General features: G+C 33.9%; 2 protein-coding genes across 3 annotated transcripts; one reads left to right on the top strand and one right to left on the bottom strand.

Moving 5' to 3' along the window:
* Positions 1 to 7,070: 7,070 nt before the first annotated feature.
* LOC140964109 (uncharacterized) lies at positions 7,071 to 10,576 on the top strand. 2 transcript variants are annotated; one of them, XM_073423639.1, is made up of 3 exons: positions 7,071 to 7,143; positions 7,616 to 10,364; positions 10,495 to 10,576. In XM_073423639.1, the coding sequence occupies exons 2-3, from the start codon at positions 7,618 to 7,620 to the stop codon at positions 10,496 to 10,498; spliced, it is 2,751 nt and encodes a 916-aa protein (XP_073279740.1). In that variant the 5' UTR covers positions 7,071 to 7,143; positions 7,616 to 7,617; the 3' UTR covers positions 10,499 to 10,576. The 2 variants fall into 2 exon arrangements, with proteins under 2 accessions (XP_073279740.1, XP_073279741.1); XM_073423640.1 differs by lacking the exon at positions 7,071 to 7,143 and having other exon boundaries at positions 7,597 to 10,364.
* A 234-nt stretch (positions 10,577 to 10,810) lies between these two features.
* Positions 10,811 to 14,270, bottom strand: LOC140964774 (serine/threonine-protein phosphatase 7 long form homolog). Its single transcript, XM_073424704.1, has 6 exons — positions 14,188 to 14,270; positions 12,289 to 13,035; positions 12,086 to 12,204; positions 11,912 to 11,999; positions 11,365 to 11,808; positions 10,811 to 11,274 (listed from the first exon to the last, which is right to left on the bottom strand). The coding sequence occupies exons 2-6, from the start codon at positions 13,033 to 13,035 to the stop codon at positions 10,867 to 10,869; spliced, it is 1,806 nt and encodes a 601-aa protein (XP_073280805.1). The 5' UTR covers positions 14,188 to 14,270; the 3' UTR covers positions 10,811 to 10,866.
* Positions 14,271 to 18,141: the final 3,871 nt, after the last annotated feature.

Consider the following 18,141-nt stretch of genomic DNA (forward strand, 5'->3'; position numbering starts at 1 on the left):
AGAGAGACGTACTGAAGATTGTATTTCCACACACAATAATTTTCATTTAAATTAATTTGCTTCAGACACGTGGCAATCATCCACAAACAGCGCCAGCTAGTATCTCCTGCGGCCGGTGTGGCGTTGAAGTATTGCACCCTTTGAATATCTGCCGCGTTGATATTATTTTTTAAGGGGTGTTTTTGGAACTTCAAAAAAATAAATTATCCATATCTTTAAATTTACATTAAATAATAAATAAGCTGCCCTTAATTTAAGGGTACTACTAGTTAGTATTCAAACTCGTCAGTCGAATTATGGCTTCTGGAATTATATATAAGTGACATAAATGTATGTCTATAAGGTTCAAAAGTTTTAAAATATAATAGTTTCTATTTACTAATTGAAAACTTGTAATTAAATACTAAAATCTAGATTTAGAATACCCGAAAAGGTATAAATTTGAAGCACCATGATTGAAATGATTTCCAATAAACAACATGCATGTAACTTAAACTTTACAATTAAATTTCATTTAAGATAATACGTATCCCATCTTATCCAATTTTTATTAAATATTTTACACCAAAAATCCAATTAATACTGAACCTTAAATAAGCAAAAAAAATGAACAAAAGAGAACTAGCATAACTTACTACTATCAAGAGATGCCAAATTGATATGATAGACTTTTTTTCTTAATTCGATCGATGATAAGTGATGATTTTATTCTTCAGTTTTTTTTTTTTTTGGTGAACAGCGGCGCATAGGATTTGGTGGTGAGGGTTTTATATATAATCATTATAGAGAAGGGTTTTTATGTATTTGGTTTATGAAATTGGGTAATAACACCAACTCCAGGCCCAATAAAATTCAATTGGGTAAATGGGAAAAAAATATCCAAACTTAACTTTATTTTAAACCCCTACACATAAAAACTTTGTTTTCACTACCTAAAAGTATTTAAAAGGACATAGATACTCTTACATATGATATATAAAATGAATGATTTTCATGGGCTGAATATGGTATAAGAGCCGAGGTAAAATTATTTCAAGCATACAAATTTATTATTAATGAGTAATTAAATGTTTGAGGAGGAGAATTTTCTCAATTAACATGAATCTGAACCTAGGTTCGAGATTAATTATTTATAGGATTTATTCCAGAACTTTGGAATATTTGCAACAGGAAGATCTAACCAAAGTTAGATATCAAGAAGGAACTTATCAGAGTCCTAAGGTAAACTTATGATTCAAAATAAGAGGTTCTTAGAAATAGTACCAGATTCCTCTAAACTCTCTAGAGATCTTAGAAAAATTCAAAAGACTGTACAAAATTATGACAATATGTTGTTTTATATATCGCAAAATGTGCAGAAAATTCTTGAAAACCAGGAAGAAATTCTTGGAATGCTAAAGGATATTCGAACAAGAATTCAAAACCTAGAACAACAACCAAGTTCTAGTAAAAAGACTTCAGAAGGAAGGTTACCAACATCCTTTGGTACTGAACCCTTGTTACATCAATGAGGGAAGGCCAAAGTAATGCCAAAACCTTTAACTGAAAAAGAAAAAATGATCAATCTAATTAAATCTGTCTCAGAAAAGAAATTAATCTGATGACAACTTTAGAAAGGATTGGTCTCGAGGATCTCCAAGACCTTGCAGAATCATTTGCAAACATCAAGGTCATAGATCTGAAGATGAACACAACGGGAGGTGAACAACCCTCCATAACCTGGTCATCTTCCCAGGAACGATCATGGGAAAGTGTAGGATCTCAGAATATAAATATGAGAGAATCCTAACCCGATTTCCATACCCGTGGAGAATCACACCCAGCGGGAACAAGGACAAGGAGAAGTCAAATTCCCTTGCACCAAACATCCTAAACTGTTTTAGAACCTATACATCCTAATTGGGTTATGCTTAACCTTGATGTACTAGATTTTAAAAACAGAGAAGATCTCATAGATGATTGGACATCTGCCATGAGAATCACAGTAGGAACACTTGATCTCAACAGAGAATGATTCTTTAAACTTTTAGAAATGAGTCTTATGTGATCAGTTAAAATTGCATTGGATATGACATCGATGGAAACCAAAGAGTCAGTCCTAGCTGAAGAATCTCTTAGTGAAATAGCTGGAAAAATTGCTACCCTATTTAAAGCACAATTTATAGGGGTAGACTATTTTAACAGTCAAGATACAAAGAAGGAAAAGAAATAGACTTAAGCTCTGTATAGTCTTGAATTATATGACATATGTATTATGTTATTCACTAAATATAGATGAAATTCAGTGGTAGAAGAAAATATAGCAATGCAGCTTTTCTTCGCCAAAATGACAAGTCCATGAAGAGAAATGATCATAAGAGAATATGTACCTGGAAATCCAAATACATTGGCACGAAGAGCCTCTTTTCTCAAAGGAAATTAGCAGAATGGTGTCATATGACAGCATTACAAAAGAATTACAAAAGATTAATGGGTATCAACAAACGAACTCCTCTGTGTTGTAAAGAGAATGATCTTCCAACAATTATTAGAAGTAAACCACAAAGACAGAAAAAAAAGAGTTTTAGATCTCATCCTTATGCCAGAATTGGAAGAAGTTCTTGGAAACCAAGAACAGTATGGTTTAGAGAGAAAGCCAGAACTTACAAATCTGGACAAAAAAGTGGACCATCAAGAAGTAGGACAGCGTCTCAGGCATCGAGTACATCTCGAAGTACGGGAAGGATTCCTACAAAGAAGACTTTCAGAAGAGCTCACACCCGAGCGAATGAAAGCTTTAAATATTGTAACTGCTTGACATGTGGAGCAAGAGGTCATATTTCAACCAATTGTCCAGAGAACGAAAAAAGAGGAATAAAATTCTTCAATCCAACTCCGGATATTGAAGAAGCAGTTTATTATCAAGATCTTATTCAAGTATACCGGTTTGAGGATATTTCCTTAGACGAAAGTATATATGAAGAAGAAGAAGTTTTAAGTCAGGAAGAATTTGATGGAACAGAATCGGAATCTGACTGAAAATGAAGTGTTTCGGCACGAAACACATGAAGATTTGTCGGGTTTCTTTAGTTAGACAACAATATCTCATAACATAGTCTAAAAGATCATGAGATAAAATCCTAGTCTACAGAGATATCAAGGATTCTCTGCAGGATAAGTAGAAAAGTTCTTAGGAAGTCTTGGCCTAAGAAACAGAAATCATAATCTAATCTATAAAGTTTCTAGAAGGAAAATGGCAATTCCAATGGAACTTACAGGAAATAGAATGGAAACGCAGCTAATTCCTTCTGCAGAAATTAAGGAGGAATTACAAAAAATCAAGATAGAAGTAGCATGAACCATGTCATGGATCTATATTGGAGCAATCCAGATCATGATAAAAGCTAATTTTAAAGAAGGAATAGATTCACCCATTGATATTGTTATATTCGATAAATGAATGGAGAACCTTCAAGATTCAGTACTGGGAACTATCTCAAGAAATATCTGCGCAGGAAAGATTGTAGGAGTAATCTATCCGAGAATTGCCTACAACCTGGCAGATCGAGATTTCAGCCGGGCCTTGACATTACATCAGAATTTCAAGAAAAAAAGGCTGATGAAAGAAGATAATAGATCATATTCTATTACCTATCAAATTTCATATGCTCTATCTAATACATATAATTCAGAATTGTTTATTAGAAATGAGTTTATTGAAATACTTGAGATATTTAGAAAAGTTGCCCAATCAATTTATCCAGAAAGAGTTGAGTTTCCCTTAATACAAGAAACATATATCCCAATGTAGGACAACAAATTTTACAGAAGAATCAAAGTCTTAAATTGGAATCAAGAAGACTATCTTTTCAGGGAGATAGAATTACAACCTATATGTGGGAAAAAGCACATGTCCAAGAAACCCAACATGAGCTAAAAAGCTTTTCGACAATAGGAAAGCTTAGAAGCCCAGAAGGGTGGAAAGAAGTTGAAATAATAGTTGATATTACGAAACAAATTAATCAATTCCCATGTAATACCATATAATACCTATGATAGGAACGTACCAAGGAATGATCAATATCGGAGAATTGGAAGTTCATATCAAAGGAATTCCAAGAAAGAAGAAGATCGATTGGTTCTTGGGTTAGAGTTTCTTGAGGAACATAAACATTGGAAACGTCTAGAGTATGGAATGGAGTTTATGGCTGAGAACAAGATGTGGAAAATCCAATGATCACAAGTCCATTCTCGATATACATTCCAGTAGGAATGTTATACTAACAATATAAAGCAGAATACTTTGCTTCTTATATTGATTCAGGTGCTGGAATCTGTACAGCAAAAATAGGAGTTTTTCCAATAATTTGGAAGAAGAATTACCAAAGATTGCTGGAAGAGATTTCTCCAGAAGAATTTTAATCTTATGTAAGGGGATTAAGATGACCAAAATCATGATTGGATGTGCTGGACAAACGCCTTGGTACAAGGTAAAAACACCATCGATTTATTTTCATAATACAAGAGCTGACATTCTGCTAGGAAATAATTTCCTACAAATGTTTAAGTCCTATACGCAAGAAAATGAGACTAGAAGATTAGTGTTCACAACACCTAGTGATCACAAAATCATAGTTCAGTAATAAAGAGAGGCATTTTACAGAAAATTTCAATTCAGTTTCGCAGCAAGCGTGGTGATGAAGGAAAACTTCTGAACCCCAAAATGAATGATTCTAGACGGTTTGGAGAAACAATGCTTCAACTAAGAGCAGATAAACAGCTCCAACCAGAAGAAATAGAATGCCTCAAAATAGCTCTACATAATAATGAGGTATAGTTTGAATCCAATGTATCATTAAAAGATGTCAAGAGAAGGATCAAAGAAAATTACAATGAAGATTCTTTGGCATGGTGGGATAAAAATCAACTCAAAGCCTACCTTAAAATCAAGGAAGGAAAAGAGTATGAATTTGTCCGGTGCAAGCCTATCCCAATGAACATAGTTGATCAAAAGGATATGCAAATTATAATCAAGGAACATATGGACCTTAGTTTGATCAAAGCAGGAATTTCCATACAGCAGCCCGGGATTTCTGGTAAGAAATCATGGTGAAATAAAAAGAACAAACCTAGACTAGTAATTAATTACCAAGAAATTCATAAGATTCTGGAGTTTGGTGAGTATTTTATACCTAGTAGAGAACATTTGATTAGTTGCATACGCAATGCGAAAATATTCTCGAAATTTGATTGTAAGTTTGGATTTTATCAAATATCATAAACCTGCAAGTAACATTTTATTTATTGGCTTATTTTAGTGTGAACAATAACAATTTAGTTATTGGCTCTTGATAGCAAGTGCGTGATAGATATTCATATATATAGTATTATTATGATTCTTATGTTGTAAACGAGGATCGCATGAATGGACACACAAATAACGGTCGTGTAGTTATTTTTTTTTATTTTTTTTTATCGAATGCATGTTTGTTAACAGAAATGTATTATTGAAAACATGTTAACGATATAATTTTTTTGTGAAAGCTATTGTGAAACTATTGAGTGTTTTATTTGATGCTACATGATTATTTTATTACATGACAAAGTTTTTAATTTTTTTTCTCTACAAATAATACCGACGTGTCATACTTCGATGCGACGATGGCTCCATACTCGGTACAGTTATTACCAGTACAAAACAAGGATTAAAGACCGCCCCTATCGCTTGAACCCCATACCCATTAGCTCCATTATATCAAAGAAGATAAATATGCTCAGTCAGGCTCCTCACTCGAGGATCCTGACCTCGTAGCAGCTAGTCCTCGTTACCGTAGGGTAAGTTTATAGCTAATGTTTGTTAGAGTTAATGTTGCTAGTTAGCTCATTCTTTAGCTCAAGGATATGCTCATTCAGTCGGGCTACTAACCCGAGTAGCCCTCCATCTCTCGTAGCTTCAGCTATGTTAGGAATTATTTCTTGTTGTTTACTGGTACCTCACATCGATAATAGATCGAATACTTTCCACCAAGGTTTATTTTACCATCGTAATTACTTATTTTATTATTGTCCAAGATGGTAGTTAAAGATACAACCCACCCACCATGGGGGAGACAGAGAGTGTGTTAAGACTTGTTTACAACTAGTTAGTTTGATGGATGTTTATGTTAAAATAAGAGTGTAAACGAATCGAGTCCACTCGAAAAATATTTAATTCGTATTCGAATTAAACTTGAATATGCCAAACTTTTTTTTGAGCTATTGCTTGATAGTTTGTGAGTCGTTTGTGAGTGATCAAGCTTTTGATGCACTATAAATCCACAGTAAAATTTGTTGAAAAATTCAAGTTCAAAATGATCGTAAATGCACGATGCAAGTTATAGTATATTGTGTAAAAATACAGATATCGTTTCACCGAGACAGCATTACACGAATATTATTTCTAATTATGTATTCTTTAGCAACACCAATATGGGGTTTTTTTTAAAAATAATATAAATTAAAAAAAGGTTTATTAAAATATGGCAAAACAAAAAGTTATATGGAAATAGTACAATATGTGGAACACTGCTGCAGATTCCATTTGTTTTTCAAAATAAATAAATAAAAGCACTAGAGTGGCACGGATTCACGGATTCACCATAAAAAAATAAATAAAAGTCAATAGAGTGGCACGGATTCACCACTGTCCCGGATTCAGAATCCGGGACAGTCTTTTGCGGATTCTGACACGTCAGTGTCCGTGTGAAATCCGTGTATAATCTGTGGCCACTTTTTCTCCGCGTGATCTCTTTTTTTTCTATAAATTGCACTCAGTGTTCGGCATTCTCTCATCGGCGCAAATATTATTTTATCAATCCTTACCCAGTATTAGGCATTCTGCGCAAATATTTATTCATCAATCCTTCTGCACAAATATTCGACATTCTTCGTACTCAGCTATATTTTTTCTTCGCTCCGTGTTATTTTTTGTTAGTTATAATTTTTAGAATTTTGCTGAGTATTAGAATTTGGGAGAATTCCGTCGAGTCTCAGTCGAATCTTCTTTTTTTTTGTATATTGAATATTTTTTTGTATAATATTTATGATAATGTTTTTAATTTATTGCAGATATTAAAAATCGTTCGCTGATTAAATTACAAATTCCGTACAACCACGTTTGAAAAGGTAATTTCAATATTTTTTTTATATTGTAATTATGTTATTTATGTTTTATTATTATAAATAAAATTGTTTTCGGTTGTATTTTAATATTATGTATAATTTTGTTATATTTAATATTTTTAATATTAATATATTATAAAATAACTAATACGAATACTAATAATAAAGTAATAATAAATATAAATTGTTGATATGTGTAAAAAATTTCAAAGTTCGTATTTAAAATGTAAGTATATTATATTATTTAAATATGAGAATAAGTTAATATTAACGACTTTTTCACTGTTTAGTATATTAATTATAATAATGTAATAAAATAAAGAAAGAAAAAATTAATTGTAAAATTAATGTATCACGCCTACTTGTAATTTTATTATGATGGTCTACATTATGTCATAGTTTTAATATATGTGTACGAAATACATAATTAAATTTTGTTATGATTGTATACATTATGTCATATTTGTCGATGCAGATATGGATACTGTGAGGGCCTTACTTTACGTAGGAGGCTATGTCATTATTGAAGATGGTAGGGTTGGATATAGTATCCCAGCGACCAGGCCCATTAAAATCCCTCGGTCTACTACATTTTCCCAACTGGTGAATTTTGTGCATCGCAAGCTGGACATCGACCCATCAAAATTCTACATCAAATTGTCAACGAAATATTGTTATAGTTCGTTGTCTCGTTACATTGAAGAGCATGTCTATATCAGTGATGATGATAGTCTACAATTTATGTTTGAGTTGCCGACACTGGATTGCATATACTTGTATGTTGATTCATCGCCAGTGTTACATAATGTAAGTGATTACGATTTTGATGCATTCATGCCGGTGATAACGCAAGGTTTGGGAACAATAGGTTTAAATGAAGCGGGACCTTCTATGTATCACGTCGATGAACAGTCAGGTCAGCCATACTCTGGTATCGACACTGGTCCTTGGGATCACCATATCACGGCTAACGCTGAAGACGACTATGCATGGGGGATGAATAGAACACGAGAATGTGATTTTACCTCAGGGGGTTGGGATCATCATATCACGGTTCCACCAGGAGTTGATGTCGCATGGGGTTCTAGTAGAACAGGCCAATTGGATTTAAATTCATTGGCTGATGAAGAGAATACCACAAATGTCAGACATTTTGATAGTTCTGCTGAGGCTGCAAATATTCCCGCCCCAATTACAGAACACATTGATGAACAAGATGACTTATTTGGGGACAGTTCACATCATGTCATGAGTAGCGATGATGATTTGTATACTACATCAATTGACGGAGAAGATAATGATCATGATGACAGTGCAAATGAAGGGACATCGGCGCGTGTGTTAATGTCTGGAGCAACAATGACAGAGAACATTCCTATTGCACCGGAGCAACATTTACGTGAAATTCCCCAATTTTTCAATGAAGTCTATGACGAACAAATTCCAGATTCATTTGGTATACCTTCTGCAGCACGAACAAACTTTTACAATCTTGAAAGACCAGAGCTCGGTGTAAAAATGGTTTTTAAGAGCAAAGCTGATTTAATAGCTTCAGTGAAGGATTTTTCTGTTCGGGTTTTGCGACGTGAATATATCGTTGTCCAAAGTTCTCCGACAATTTGGAAGGTCAAATGCAAGAACTGGTCTGAAGGTGGCAATTGTGGGTGGGGACTTCGAGCATCGTTGAAAAAAAGTTTAGGCTACTTCATGATCACAAAATATGGTGATGATCATACATGCATGTCTACCCAAGTCGGTATAGATCACCACAACCTTGACGTAAACATGATAGCCAGTACACTTTTTGGAATCGTGCGTTGTGATCCTGCATACGAGATCAAATATGTGCGAGAAAGTATTAAAGGAAAATATGGGTATGATATATCGTATGCTAAGGCATGGCAGAGTTTGAAACGCGCGGTGGAGGTAATCTATGGCACATGGGAAAGCTCTGTAACTTTTCTTCCTAAATATATGGGAGCTTTGTCGAAGTACAATCCAGGAACTATTGTAGAATGGAAGCATCTTCGACCGTATGACCATCCACATAAAATTTTGAACTTTGTATTTTGGGCCTTCAAACCATGTATAGATGGTTTCCGACATTGTCGCAACATAATCAGCGTAGACGGTACCCATATGTACACCAAATATAAGCACAAACTACTCATAGCAGTAACTTTGGATGCCAATAACCAGGTTTTACCGCTAGCATTTGCGCTCGTTGACGAAGAAAATTATGAGTCTTGGCATTGGTTCCTCAGTAATGTTGCACGACATGTTACCAGAGGGTGTAGTGGTGTGTGCCTTATATCTGATAGACATGCGGGTATAACAAGTGCAGTGCAAGATCTCCCTGATTTCAAGCCTCCTCGTGGTGTTCATCGTTTTTGTTTGAGGCATGTTTGCTCTAATTTCAACAGTAAGTTCAAAAACATTCACTTGAAAGACTTATGTTGGGAAGCAGGGATACAACACCAAGTAGCAAAATTTAATGCGACAATGGAGGCAATTAGAACAAATAATGCTGCAGCTTTCACGTATTTGTCTAACATTCCAAAAGAAAAATGGTCACTGGCTCATGATGGTGGATGGAGACGAGGGATAATGACGACAAATATGTCTGAGTGTATTAATGGTGTATTGAAAGGGGTTCGACGTCTTCCAATAACTGCAATAGTGGAGCTGACATTACAGCGATGCGTGCACTATTTCATTCAACGGCGAGCGCGAAGTGATAAGATGCTGGAAAAAAATCAACCGTGGACCGACTATGCATACTCTAAATTTGATATGTGGTCAAAAAAGTCAATTGAACATCGAGTAGTAAGATTTGACCAAAGGGATAAAACAGCATCCGTCGCGACAGGAGGAAGACCAGGTCGTCAACATCACGTACAAGCTGTCAACATTTCTACCCGTGATTGCACATGTGGTAAATTCACAATATTTGGGATTCCTTGTTCACATGTTATATGTGCAGCGAAATGGTTTGGTTTAAATCCCGCACAACTTGTACAACCATGGTTTACACTGAGCGAATACGTGAACACATACGATGGAAGATTCTACCCTATTCATGATGAACAATATTGGGATGAACCTACATTCCAATTACAACACAATACTGTTCGTCGACAAAGGAGGCAGGCTGGTAGAGATCGCACGACACGCATAAGAAATGAGATGGATCAACCATCATCGAGGGACAGACAACGTGGGAGGTAAGACATTTATAATAGCGTATTGTACCTTATTTTTACTTAATAACATGTGAGGTTATTTATGTAATTACAAAAAATTGTGTTTTAAAATTTTATATTTAAATTTATTAATAATTTTTGTACATTGCAGGTAGGTGCAGGTGACAAGATCGAGTTATGGTGCCACATAGTTATGTTTGTGACGCAGATTTTACATTGTAATAGAAGTAGTAAAAAATTGTATTCAGTGTTGTATTGTCATAAAGATGTTTTACTATCAAGTGTGTTGACTTATTTGACTTGATTTATTAATTATACTTATGTTTTCTTAGTACTATAACTTTATCCGTAAATTTATAGTAACAGAATAATAAATCACAATCACTACATTCCACACTTTTAAAAAATCAATAATAATTTGTATACACTATCCAAATTCAAATGTTGCAGTAACAACTTCAAATGAAATTAAAAAAACATACAACAATACGACGTAAGTAACTGTGCATCTCTAAATAAATAGTCAATGACGATGGTAACGATGCCCCCCAGTGCCACACGGTGGTCTTCTAATTACTCTACGTCCTCGACCTAACATCTGTTCAGCATCTCCATGCGTACTTGTTTGGGCTGCAGATGTACTGGTATCGGCAATGTTCCCACCAACGTCATACCCTTCTGTCTCAGAATATTGTTGAAATGGTATGGGCGACGTGTTAAAGGTAGGGCGACTCTCATTCATACCCGGTCGAAAATCACTTTGTAAAAATTGTGTAAAACTACCGACAAATGGAGTGTAGTAACCAGAGTCATACGATGGAAAGCTTGAAACCACAGGCGGAGTAGTGTATGCCATATTTGAAGATGATGGTCCGGGTTCAAACTCATTTCGTGTCCACATCGGTGGAGATTGCACATGACCTGGACGTGTCTGTGACATAGATGCATATGTTACGTAACCTATATTTAATACAATAACTTAAATTTACGTACATATGTAGAGAAATTGAACATGTCTTACGATAAATTGTCGGTAGTTTGCATCAACGGGATGGTAGCCCATGATGTTTGAAGGTACCACTTGCGGCGAGAGAAATATTTGTGAAATGCGATGATACCAACCAACATAGTCCACCGTGATGTCGGGTGTACCAGGAATGACATAATCCCCACCAATCACAAAACGATATCTGTCATTCCACATTTCTACAAAATCTTTGTGATATGTCGCCCAATCACAGTTATTACGACCTTGTCGCGTCAGTTTATGAAAATTATCGAAGTTAGTAGCAGGTGACGGGACACCCTGACGCATTCCAAATTGTCGGAGACACCGCTCTGGTCTATGCATCTCAACTATATGAAAATTGATCAATGCACATGCCGACCGACATAGATGAATTCTGTTTCCATCAAGAATTCCAGCAACCTCGGGGGACTCCATATCATAAACTGTCCATAGAAACTGAAGCAAATAAAATAATAAAAATATTAGCAAGTTGTTAATATAAAATTCAGACTGAATTTTTAAAATATTTAAAACTTTAAACAACTAATTTATATTTTACCTGCCCTTCTACCATCCTGTCAAGCATATCTCTCATTATACGGACCGAATGATGGGCCGTGTGTGTCCAAGAGAATCCACGTCTCCACCTGTAATTTATAAAAGCACACAATACAGTCATTAAAAGTACATAATAAAATAATACTAATAAATGTTAATTAATTCTTATTAGTACCGTGCGCCGTATGGTGGGAATGGTAGACCCTGAAGCATATCTGCAACCTGCTCTTGTGAAATAGGTACTTGTTGCGCTCTATCAGGGCAAAGAATAGTAATTCTAGACCATACCCAAATCTGGAATAACATACAACAGAAAATGTCAAAACATAAGAAAAATTAAGTACAACAAATATAACGATCGTAGAAGTGTAAAAATACCTGCAATATCTGAACAGGTCCACACAAATCGATCTTTAATCCCATTGATGTGTCGCACAACTCTCTATAAAGATATGCCAACACAGCAGAACCCCAGCTAAACGTATTCACCATTTCTATGTCTTCAAGAAATTGCAAATACATAAGTTTCACAGCAGCACCTTCGGAGTCCGGAAACATACAGCCACCAATGATCATTAATGCGACACAACGGGAATATTGTCCCACGTCCTCTTCAGTGCTTTGATCATTAATCATATTATTTAGGCAATGGTCTAGCAAAGCGGTCAGATAAAGATGTCCACCTTTAATCTGAGAAGATGTAGGCATAAAACCCAACCAAGTTGCGCAGCGCTGTTGTAAAGTATGTTTGTTGTACGCGGTATCTACACCAGTGATGGGCATGCCATCAATATTCAACCCCCAAATAAGGGCAACGTCCTGTAGGGTGATTGTTGCCTCGCCGACTGTAAGGTGAAATGTGTGTGTCTCACGACGCCATCTCTCAACAATGGCTGTAAGCAAATGATTATCATAATTTCTAATAGGACCACACTGAATGACACCATAGAAGCCCATGCGTGCTAGGCATAGGCGGACACGGAGGTGAATCCCAGCATTAAGCAATCTCCAAAGACATTTGTCAGACCGACGTGGCGGAATTAGTGCATCCATGTTTTCAGCGTTGATACTATTTGATATGTGTCTATCCCGCAAATACAACACATTATCCGTATTCTCAGCCATCTTGCAAAAAAAAATCAGTAATTAACAAATATTATATTTTTTATCAAATAAATGTAACTACGTATTACATATTCAACGAAATTTACTTGCAATTTTCGACTGTAAAAAATAAAACGTATATGTTTATGATAAATTGATAATAAAACTAATTACTGTAAATAAACTAATTTCTTTCAAATAAATAATACTTCATATTACGTAAATAATTATATTATCTTTACTTATAATAATAACATATAATTATAATAAATACAATTGTAATAAAAATAACTATACATATTCTAATTCCAATCATACAATTAATATTATAATTATTGTAATTAAAATATTTATGATTACTATTATTACTGTTGTTATTACTAAAAACTAGTAAATGTGATGCGTTGATGAAGTGCTAGGTGATGCAAAAATTCTAAATTATAGTATTATAATTCCAATATTATAACTATTGTTATTAATATTGCTATTACTTAAAAATACTAGTATTAAAATTATTATAGTTATTATTATTATTACTGTTATTACTTAAAAATATTATAACTATTACTTATATTGCTATTGTGACTATTATTGCTACTGTTATAGTTTAAAATTATTGCTGGCCGAAATTATTATAGTTATTATTATAATTATTATAGTTTAAAATTATTATAGTTATTATTATTACTATTGTTATTACTTAAAAATATTATAATTAATATTATAAGTATTGTTATTACTTAAAAATAATTAATATTAAAAGTATTGTTATTACTTAAAAATACTATAATTAAAATTATTATAATTATTATTATTACTATTGTTATCTCCGTGACTATTATTCTGACCAAACATTGTGACTATTATTGCTACTGTCAGACTTAGTAACAACACATTTGTGACTATTATTATCATTATTATTTAAAGTTAATCAGTGCAAATATAAAAATTTAAATTATTATCATTAATAGAACTAATGTAATTTAAAAAAAACGTATGTTAAGGATGTTGAACAATAATAAATATAAAAGACAATAAAAATATGTTATTTTTATTACATTAAGCTAATTTTCATATTATTTATTGATTCAAGAATAAAATTCAATCAATCAAATTTAGTTCAATAAATCAACGAACAATAATAAATATAATAAACAAAAATAATAACATTACCTCTTAATATTGAGAAAAAAAATCTAAAAACCGATGTTGGAAAAAAACGTCTTCGGTTGCTCGGTGATCGAAAGAAAATTGCTCGTAAGGGGGAGGAAACTTGGTGAGAAAATGAAGGGAATTCATTTCATTTAAATAAGCAAGTGGTTAGTCACGGGTGTACCGGATTCACTTGAATCCGAGCTGTCCCGGTCTGAATCCGGGACAGCGTCGTGACCAACAATTTTTTTTTTAAAAAAAAATGAATCCGGGGTTTTAAATTTCAGATCGTTATACTTTTACAAACTTTTCAGATCTGCAATATTTTAATACATAAGNCATATTTTTATTACATTAAGCTAATTTTCATATTATTTATTGATTCAAGAATAAAATTCAATCAATCAAATTTAGTTCAATAAATCAACGAACAATAATAAATATAATAAACAAAAATAATAACATTACCTCTTAATATTGAGAAAAAAAATCTAAAAACCGATGTTGGAAAAAAACGTCTTCGGTTGCTCGGTGATCGAAAGAAAATTGCTCGTAAGGGGGAGGAAACTTGGTGAGAAAATGAAGGGAATTCATTTCATTTAAATAAGCAAGTGGGTAGTCACGGGTGTACCGGATTCATTTGAATCCGAGCTGTCCCGGTCTGAATCCGGGACAGTCTGTCCCGGATTCAGAATCCGGGACAGCATCGTGACCAACAATTTTTTTTTTTAAAAAAAATGAATCCGGGGTTTTAAATTTCGGATTGCTATACTTTTACAAACTTTTCAGATCTGCAATATTTTAATACATAAGTTTTAAAAATATAATATTTTCAAAAAAAACCCCACCAATATGTAGGCTTATAGTTGTATTTTTCCATATAAAAATAGAAATAAGATAAAGTATAAGCCCAATTTTATGAATAAGACCGCACACAAAGTCTCCAAGGACGGTCATGATGGGTTCATTCCCTTGTTATAGAATTAATTTTTTGTTATAAATATAATTATATCAAAATAATTATTGATCATGGACAATTAACAATTCCAACATTTAAAAAATTCACAAGTCAGATTCCATTAACATATTTCATAATCATGCACCATGAAGAATAATTCTCCTCTTACTCAGGATATTTGGTCCCTCAAATTATAATAAAAATTGTCATCATCCATGGGTAAAATTTCATCAAATCCTAGAAGAAAAACACTTCAGGTGCATGAATTTAAGTCACAGACAATCTCAGATTGATTGATCTTACTTAAATAATGGATTTTCAATGGAGGATCAATAGTACAAAACAAGGTAATATGGTACCCAATTCTTTACTCAGAAAGATAGAATCTAGATCAATAAATATCTGACAAGAACTACAATCATAACTCAATAATGACCCAAAGAAGATTCAAGCATATAAACTAAAAAAAAAAAAAAGGGGGGGGGAGCAATGTGGGAATATCCCACTACCAGTAAATGAAGATTTCGGAATGACTCCTCTCATTCTCACATTTGGGTGCGATTTTAGTCAGTGACCCAACCAGAAAGGTCATCATCCAGTTTCGTAGCTCCTTGTAGCTTAGCCTAAGCAGCCTATACCCCAGGTCCCATTCCCCACACGATTTTGATTGATCTCACCAAAATTTGTCTCACCACTTCAATATCTATAACAATAGACTTACCTATTCCCATGTTCATTTCAGCGGAAAACGAGAGTAATGATTTCATAAAAATCATATTTTCATGCTCGTCATAGTAATCATAACCGTAAATCATTTTTGCGTAGAGTTCTGTTCAATGCAGTTGGCTCATAACATAAATCGTTTGATCAAACTAAACCACATTACTGGGCCGGAAGAGATCACCATAGCCCTTGGACTGGATGTCCATTCCCTAAATAACATAATTTTTTTGAAGAGGTTGGAGAGGTCTCCGGACACGTTCTCCGGGTTCCAAACACGTAACATAATTTGACCACAAGACAAATCACATACCTAAAAAATAATTTTTTTTTCATGTCATGCATATTTACGAACATCGTGAACCTCGTTGGATCGTCCTTGGACATTCTGCCCTGATATATTAAAATCTATACCAGAAACAGCCCCTAAAGTGCATACGGCCACATATGGCTTTTGGATTAAAAAGAACCACTTAGGACTTATCCATCGACTCGGGACTCGACCCATACATAAAACACATACTAACCTACTGCCCAAGGCCCTAAACGAGCCTCTGTAACTGGCTTGAAGAAGAGTCTACCGCAGCCGCCAAGTATGCTCCTTTAAAAATTATTGTTTTTTTTTTTTTTTGCATCGAAGATGATTATTTTTTCGTTGTTTTCCTTTCACTTTCGTTATGTTTCACTATATTCTCGACTTTTGTTAGGTTATGGTTCTCTGGATGATTCCATTTATTGCTAATATTATGAAATCGATGCGCTTTGGCTACTGCATAATTTTTTTGCATAGAAGATAGCTTATGAAATACGGGCTTGGATGCTTTGGTTTGATAAGGCCGTCCAAATGGGTTTGATAATACCTGAGAAAGACATTCCCAAAGAGAACAAGCACCAGAGCTTCTTGATATCTAGGAGGCTGAGCATGGTTGAAGTGTGACTCCATATGAAATTTTTTGAGCATATCTGTGTACATTTGTTTTAGAGTAATTGATCCTTTGTTTTTTTCCCTCATGTATCTCTACTGCTTATAATGTATTTTGAAGGTGGAATTATGAATATTCGGAGTTTTTAGTTACTTTTTTCTCAAGAATTTGGTGTACAGTTGCTGATTAGTGGAATTATCATGGAAACTTGCTTCTTATGTTAGTCATGGTGAATCAATGGTGGTTTGATGATAGACACATACTCCCTTTATAATTATTGATGCTAAGAAATAACAATGATTGTCATGTATAAAATCTGAGTGATGCAGGTTGTGTTTTGGTGTTTGTGATTGCATCTTTGTTGTGATTTATAGGCTACTCTGTTACTTGTTGTCCCGTTTCAAAAAACGGACATTATTTATGAACCGAAATAAGTGTTGGTGTTCGATCTACAAGTGATCCATGTTTGTCTAACTGTTATGCTGACTTCTGAATCATCAAAGGCTTGGTGCCTCTTCCCCTAATCAGCTGATGTTAGAACCCTCGAGTCGTTATGCGATAAATTGTCATAATTTTCTTTTTGAGGGTTCGACTAATATTTTCAAAAACTTTCCAACACGAAATATTTTTCGGGAGTGTGTTTGGATTTAATGAGCCTAATTTTAAGCTTATTGGGCCTAAAACTCATTTTTAAACTTTTAAATAAATTTTAGTGCCCATTCGCTAATTTTTATATATATATTCAACACCTAATTTGTAAAGGCCCTTATTTCGTATTCATAATTTTGCGGAATTATTAAAAATTTTCTAAATAAATAAATAACTTGCCCAATTTATAAAATAAACATGTAAATAATTTTAACTTTAAAATAACAGCGGAAGAAAATATTGTTTTCAAACAACAATTTAAAAATAATCCAACGTATTAAAACTGAGTTTGAATAATAAAAGGTGCATAAATTAAAACATGAGGTCCTCGGGTATACTGCTGCTGCCCCAAGATCGCTCACTGATCTACGCCCTCCGTCTCGACCTCATCGGTACCTACAACAATCAAGTCTAGTGAGTCTAAAGACTCAACATGTATATATCGTGAATAACAAGTAAATATATCATAAAATCGCATGCAACGTAAAAATATAGTATCGTAAAGCGCATGGTGAAAATCGTATCATGANATTTCGTGTTTTAGCTTGAATCATGGTTATATAATGGTTTAAAAATATCTATAGGACTTGATTGAAGAGCAAAGAGACAACATATACTTGCCTGGAATTTGTTTTGAACAAAACAAATCACTACGACGAATACGTGCGGCGGAGTCGGTGTTGGATTTCCTTTCTTATTTCTGTGCTGTTTTCACGATTTCAACAG

The sequence above is a fragment of the Primulina huaijiensis genome, chromosome 18 (assembly GCF_012295235.1).
Source record: "Primulina huaijiensis isolate GDHJ02 chromosome 18, ASM1229523v2, whole genome shotgun sequence".
Lineage (NCBI taxonomy): Eukaryota > Viridiplantae > Streptophyta > Magnoliopsida > Lamiales > Gesneriaceae > Primulina > Primulina huaijiensis.

What these genes read in the sequence shown, in the direction of transcription:
- LOC140964109 (XM_073423639.1), top strand. Translation starts at nt 7,618, where the DNA reads ATGGATACTGTGAGGGCCTTACTTTACGTAGGAGGCTATGTCATTATT.
- LOC140964774 (XM_073424704.1), bottom strand. Translation starts at nt 13,035, where the DNA reads ATGGCTGAGAATACGGATAATGTGTTGTATTTGCGGGATAGACACATA. An exon ending in GACCTGTTCAGATATTGCAG is followed by an intron (nt 12,205 to 12,288) that starts GTATTTTTACAC and finishes ATGTTATTCCAG; the next exon opens with ATTTGGGTATGGTCTAGAAT. An exon ending in TTCCCACCATACGGCGCACG is followed by an intron (nt 12,000 to 12,085) that starts GTACTAATAAGA and finishes TATAAATTACAG; the next exon opens with GTGGAGACGTGGATTCTCTT.